The 6,559-nt window shown below is 42.6% G+C and overlaps 2 protein-coding genes across 2 annotated transcripts in view; both read left to right on the top strand.

The window, feature by feature from the left end:
* The window catches only part of LOC109279621 (RNA-directed DNA polymerase from mobile element jockey-like), a 20,311-nt gene that overhangs the window by 12,030 nt on the left and 1,722 nt on the right, over positions 1-6,559 (top strand). The window contains 1 exon segment of the mRNA XM_019473346.1: positions 5,384-6,369. Within this exon segment, the coding sequence (XP_019328891.1) occupies positions 5,384-6,369 (986 nt within the window).
* The window catches only part of LOC103903198 (ceramide synthase 4-like), a 42,022-nt gene continuing 39,195 nt past the window's right edge, over positions 3,733-6,559 (top strand). Inside the window, exon 1 of the mRNA XM_019473372.1 lies at positions 3,733-3,775. The gene's annotated coding sequence lies outside the window, so the exon portion shown is untranslated. The remainder of the gene's footprint in view (positions 3,776-6,559) is intronic.

Here is a 6,559-nt window from a genome sequence, read left to right as displayed (position 1 = left end):
CCCCTCCCAGCTTCTTGCTGGCAGGGCATGAGAAGCTGAAAAGTCCTTGACTAGTGTAAGCACTGCTCAGCAACAACTGAAACATCGGTGTGTTATCCACATTATTCTCATGCTAAATCCAAAACACAGCACTATACCAGCTACTAGGAAGAAAATTAACTCTATCCCTGCCGAAACCAGGGCATCGCTAAAATCCAATTTAAAGAGGGGAGTGCAGTTTTGAACTGACTCTACTTTAGCTGTGAATTTAGAGCCTGTTGATAAGAACAAAAGTGTAATAACATTTCCAGGGTCAGGACTGCTTACTGTGCTCTGTGTTTTATCTCCTGCTTGTATTTCTATTGTCTGTTCCAGATTTCTTCCCTGTGGGAGAAAACCCATGCTTTCACCTAAAGGGAAAGGGGAAGCCAAGAGTCTTTATCTAATGCAAGAACTTACTTAAAAATAGACTTTGGCTCTTTAGAAAGCCAAAGTCATGTAATTATTTCCTACTAGTAAAATTAATTGTCCTCATTCTAGTTAATATTAATAGAGTAATTGAACACTGCAATGGAATATGTCACAGGTTTAGAATTTATACCACCATTTTCATTGCAGTGCAACACACTGCAGGTTGTGTTGTAAAAGCTCCAGCTGACAGAGTCTCTTGACCTGGAGTACATCTGATAAAGAGGTACATGGGAAACGCTGCCAAGAGCTGGGGCACTGCATCCTTGCCCAGCAGGGTATAAAGCCCCGGCATACACAGTGCAGGTTCTTGTTTTGTTATGTCAGGGAGATCAGTTCAAGGAGCCATTACCCAGCCCAGACTGATGTTTGGTGCAAAGCTACCATAAAGGGCTGAGGTGTGGAAAGCATTGCTCTCCACCAGTTGCATCCTTGCCATCAAAGGAATAAGACAGAGATACTCTCCTTGGTCCTGCTATGCATTCATGATGTGACTCAGTGGTGGTCCTGTTCTCGCACACTGACCTTCTAGCTGTAGGCTGTTTTCCACAGATTGCTGAAATATATTGCAAGTCCTTGTTCCATGTCCTTGGCCACCCTCCTCCTTCAAATAAAGGCTTTCATTTTATTACTTTATTGTGGGTCTCTACTGTATGCATGTATTAACCTTTAGTATATCTGTATTGAAGGTTTAATATTTAATTCCACTGGCATTCCATGACAGGTTCTTCTTAAGTAAAGAGAAATCAAATGTCATCATTTTCCCAGTTTTGAAAATCCACCGAAGGCTGTTTGTTCTGTTGGGGGTAATTTTTGTGGTGTATTCATGGTTACTGAGGAGTACACCTCAGCATGTTTGTCCATAATTACACAGCAATGTCAAGAATCCGGTGCACGTTCCCAGCTCCTTTTTCCAATATGCTTTAGTTTTGATTAATTCAAGAGTAGCTTTCATTTGAAAAAATAGGAAATATGCTCAAAGAGGACCAACTGCAGTAATTCTATTAACTTCAAGATTGATTCAGCTTTTACTGAAATTGGGTTTGATAACAACTAGTTTCTTTGTTTTAAAAGTCAGTGCCAAAAATCAAGAAATTCTTCAAATATTTTGCTTTGTGAGGTTGTTGCACAGATGGCCACAGACACGGGTATGGCATACACCTTCGAACCCAACAAGTGCCAAGGCTTTGAATCAAAATAGATAAGGAAAAAAAAAATCTTGAAAGAGGTAAACTACAGGCTGTGTTCAGGTTATTTTTTTGTAATAAGCAGTGTTATTTTTACCCCTGGGGTACTATCAGAGCCTTTTGGGCAACTGCTTCCTTATTGTTCATCTGTCTTTCTTCATACATATATGAAAGATAGCCTCCTTCTGGAGAATTTGAAAGATGTTACGTCAGAGTTTGTGTTTAATGTTTTCAAAGAAAAGATCAGAGGAGTTTTTCTGTTTAGAGATGATGCACGAAGGCAGAATTCCCAAAATAATAATTTCTATGTGATTTTTCATGTAAAGTTATTTGTGGTGAATTGAAGCAAGGAGAAAGTGACCCTTAGTATCTGTATTTTAAAAATAAACCCTGAGCTCAGCCAGCATGAATGAGGGCTGTGCTGTGAGAGCCAGAGGTGCTGACTTTGTGCAGGGGCATCCAAATGTGTGGCTGTCGTGGTGAATTGAAGCAAGGAGAAAGTGACCCTTAGTATCTGTATTTTAAAAATAAACCCTGAGCTCAGCCAGCATGAATGAGGGCTGTGCTGTGAGAGCCAGAGGTGCTGACTTTGTGCAGGGGCATCCAAATGGCTGTGGCTGTCACTCTGGCCTGTGCTCAGGGCTGGCGTATTCCCCCCTGCAGCTGGTGTAGGCATGATTGTGTCAGCTCAGGCAGGGCAGAAAAACTGGCTGCAGTGAAGATAAATTAATATATGTATTGTAGAGAGATTGGCCCAGTGTGGAATAAATGCAGTGTTTGAGTGATCTGTCACAGTCCCCTCATGCCTGCAGCGTAACACAGGGACTCCTCATTAGCAGAGCAGGAGGTGGAATCTGCAGCTTAAGGAGTGACTGTGTTAATATGGAGAAGATCGAGAAGACCACCTAGGCTAAGCAATCTGAAACACTCTGTCTGCATTTGGCAGGCTCACTCATTAAAATGGTCCCATTGTATGTCAAATTCAGAAACGATCCCGTAACGCCAAAATTGCTGGATAAATAACATGATGTGGTTGCAGCCTTCAGTATCATGACAAATAATATACTGTCCCATAATGATTTGTTATGTAATAGGTAAAGCTCAGTTGGAGACAGGTTCTCTTGATGTTAGATACTATTCCAGCAAAGAACAGAGGAGGACAGTGCCTGTTGAAAGAACTTGAGTTTTACATTCTGCTTTATAAGCTATCCGTATTACAGGGCTTTTAAGTTATCTGTGCTAATCAAGAATAATTCATATTCAATTTTTTTTAAAATAACCATCATCATATGATAGATTGCATTACTCATTAAGCAGTAGTGATTGTGAAAAGTGAGTCACAATTCTTTTAATCTTGGAGAAAGGGAAATCTTTCTATCAGTTGCTGTTTCTTTCTCAATGTTTTTAATGTAATTTGCTTTTGCGGTAATGTTGGGAATGTAGATGTTATTCTCAGATAAGGTTTTAAGTTTTGTGTTTTGAAATGAAAAATAATAAAAACACGTTCTAGTTTTAGAGGTATGAGAGTATCGTTTAAAAAAATCTTAATTTTAGACTAATTAAATTTCTTTTTTTTCCTCTAAGCTTTGGAACAGCCTGGGAGTTTGTGGGAACAAATACCTGGGAAACTGATGGAACTGTTGATACTGAAATTCAAAGCCAGCTCATACAGAGTAATTAAAGCCTGTGTGTTTCCTACATGAGGGAGGAGAACAAGGATTGTGTGAAAAGTCATACTCGGCATCTTGTAGGTGTACTAGGTTATAATATAGGATGCCTCCCTCAGCATGCAAACAAATTCATCCCGACTGATAGATAAGTGCTTTTCTAACCTGCGTTGGCATTCAAGATGATCCAATTCCACTTTGATGTTTTATCTTTGCTACATCTGTGGCAGAGAAGTCGCGCACATCTGTCCTTTGTCTTCCTATTTTATCACAACTGATTCTTTCATTTTGACCTAAGATTAGCAGTTCAGGAGTTCAGTGCTTCGCTTTAGCTGAATGCTCATGGGTGCTGGTGTGATGAATTAGAAAACACATCTTTGGGGAAATGGCCCATTTGTGGGATAACCGAGTGCTTGTCTCACTGTAGGGGCTGACTGTACAAATAAGGAGCAATGGCAACGCTTTGGACTGCAGGTAAGTAGGAACTCTAGATGAAACTGGGGATGAAGAGCTTCTGAGGGCTGCTACAAACTGCAGAATTAAGCGCGTGGCCAGAGGTGGCAGCGCAGAAGAGGAAGAGCTCTCCTGGAAGGGAACAAAGGCTTGCCAAGGGTGATTCTTAAAGGACAGATTAGGAAAGGGCCATCAGACAAGAACTGTATGACTATTTAGGAATATTTATGCTTTGAAAGAGCTGAAGAATCGGGTAATGCATTGGACAAGCATTGCACTGTCCCATGAGCTTGTATGAAAGAGGCTTTACTTAGAGCTGTGCGGTATTTTAATGTGACTCGAGTATGGCTTGGAAACTTGAACCTACTACCTGCTTTTTATTTTTCCCAGTTTTTAAGTTAGAATTAAACTTTTTGAGGCCTGATACGTGATTGTTGAGTAACAGGGACAGTGATAACCAGTTGAAAAATTTCAGTTGGCCGTAGAAGAGATGTCTGGGGTATGTATCGTATCGAAAGGTCTGGGCAAATATTTTCTGTTTCTCCAGCATCTGAACCTCCATGCACAGGACCTGGGTTGTAAGGCCAGAACTTGCCTTTGGAAGTGTTTCGAGGATCTCACAAAGTTATTGCTGCTCATGCTTAAAGTTTTGAGCCTTATTCAGTGTGTATTCTCACAGCGTGTGATTCCTTCTTGTCCCTTTCTCCTTCCAAAATCTGTGAAAATGCTTCTATTGGTGTACAAACTGCTTGTTGCTACAGTTTTCAGGGATAAATAGGATTTCTGCTTAGAGGGCTTTTTGGCAGTTTTTACTGTCTCTTAACTCAGTTTGAAGGAGAAGGTCTCACTAAGACTGCCTGACTCTTGCTTTGTTTGGTACTGATGAATTCAGAGAAAGGAGAGATGAGCAGTTCAGGTGGAAGTAAGCTCCCTCTTGATTTCTTTGTGTGATCTTCCACACCTGAAGATCTTAGCTCAGTGTGGCCTGAGGCCAATAACTTGATTTTCTTCCTCAGTTCTATCAAGTGATGTCAGCCATGACTGCTATTTCTACAGCGAGACTGGAGGAAATAGTAGGCATTAGAAGAAAGAATGAAGGAAAAAATCCAAAGAAATTGCTGAGTAGCTCGTTTGGATTTTGTAGTGCCTCCTTGCATTTTACATTTGTACTCTCTCAAGAAACACACGTAGATCTGGAAATACATGTCTTTATGTATTTTGTGGAGATGTTCTAGCTGGTACTTTGGATGCCTCAGTTGCCTTACTTGGACACTAGTCATGTCTGATGTTCTTACTAAGATGTAGTATGGTCTGTAGTTTTTTACCCAGTGATGGTAGAACATGGTGTTCTTGTGCCTTACCAAACAATCAGCATGCAGTCTCCAGCGGTTTTTTGTTGAAAATTTTTTTGTTTGTAGAGTTAGCATTCAGTAGCAGAATACTGATTGTTCCCAAGTGTCAGGACGAGGTTTATGTTACCTCACCGTGCCCTGGAAGTAATAAAGGAATGTTAATTTATTTAATAATACAGCCATGGGGTTAGTGCCAGACAGAGCCTACAAAGGTCTTCAGCTTTTGTCTCTGCTGCATTTTACACTGGTAACTTAATGCAGCACTTTATTTTATCACCTGATGAGATGCATCCAGGGGTCCTGAGGGAACTGGCGGATGAAGTTGCTAAGCCACTATCCATCATATTTGAGAAGTCATGGCAGTCCAGTGAAGTTCCGACTGACTGGAAAAGGGAAAACATAACCCCCATTTTTAAAAAGGGAAAAAAGGAAGACCCGGGGAACTACAGGCCAGTCAGTCTCACGTCTGTGCCTGGGAAGATCATGGAGCAGATCCTCCTGGAAACTATGCTAAGGCACATGGAAAATAAGGAGGTGGTTGGTGACAGCCAACGTGGCTTCACTAAGGGCAAATTGTGCCTGAAAAATTTGGTGGCCTTCTACGATGGGGTTACAGCGTTGGTGGATAAGGGAGGAGCAACTGACATCATCTACCTGGACTTGTGCAAAGCATTTGACACTGTCCCGGCTGACATCCTTGTCTCTAAATTGGAGAGACATGGATTTGATGGATGGATAAGGAATTGGCTGGATGGTCACACTCAAAGACTTGTGGTCAGCGGCTCGTTGTCCAAGTGGAGACCAGTGAAAAGTGGCATTCGTCAGGGGTCGGTATTGGGACCAACACTGTTTAACATCTTTGTCGACGACACAGACAGTGGGATTGAGTGCACCCTCAGCAAGTTTGCCGATGACACCAAGCTGTGTGGTGCAGTCGACACGCTGGAGGGAAGGGATGCCATCCAGAGGGACCTTGACAGGCTTGAGTGGTGGGCCCGTGTGAACCTCATGAAGTTCAACAAGGCCAAGTGCAAGGTCCTGCACATGGGTCGGAGCAATCCCAAGCATAAATACAGGCTGAGCGGAAAATGGATTGAGAGCAACCCTGAGGAGAAGGACTTGGGGGTGTTGGTTGATGAGAAGCTCAACATGACCCAACAATGTGCGCTCGCAGCGCAGAAGGCCAATCGTATCCTGGGCTGCATCAAAAGAAGCGTGGCCAGCAGGTCGAGGGAGGTGATTCTGCCCCTCTACTCCGCTCTGGTGAGACCCCACCTGGAGTACTACATTCAGCTCTGGGGCCCCCAACATAAGAAGGACATGGACCTGTTGGAGCATGCATGAGGGCTGGAGCACCTCTTCTATGAAGACAGGCTGAGAGAGTTGAGGTTGTTCAGCCTGGAGAAGAGAAGGCTCTGGGGAGACCTTATAGCAGCCTTCCAGTACCTGAAGG

Source organism: Aptenodytes forsteri, unplaced genomic scaffold (genome assembly GCF_000699145.1).
Source record: "Aptenodytes forsteri isolate BGI_AS27 unplaced genomic scaffold, ASM69914v1 Scaffold300, whole genome shotgun sequence".
Classification (NCBI taxonomy): Eukaryota; Metazoa; Chordata; class Aves; order Sphenisciformes; family Spheniscidae; genus Aptenodytes; species Aptenodytes forsteri.
Note: the sequence above shows the minus strand (reverse complement) of the source record. Positions and strands in the feature narration are given on the sequence as shown.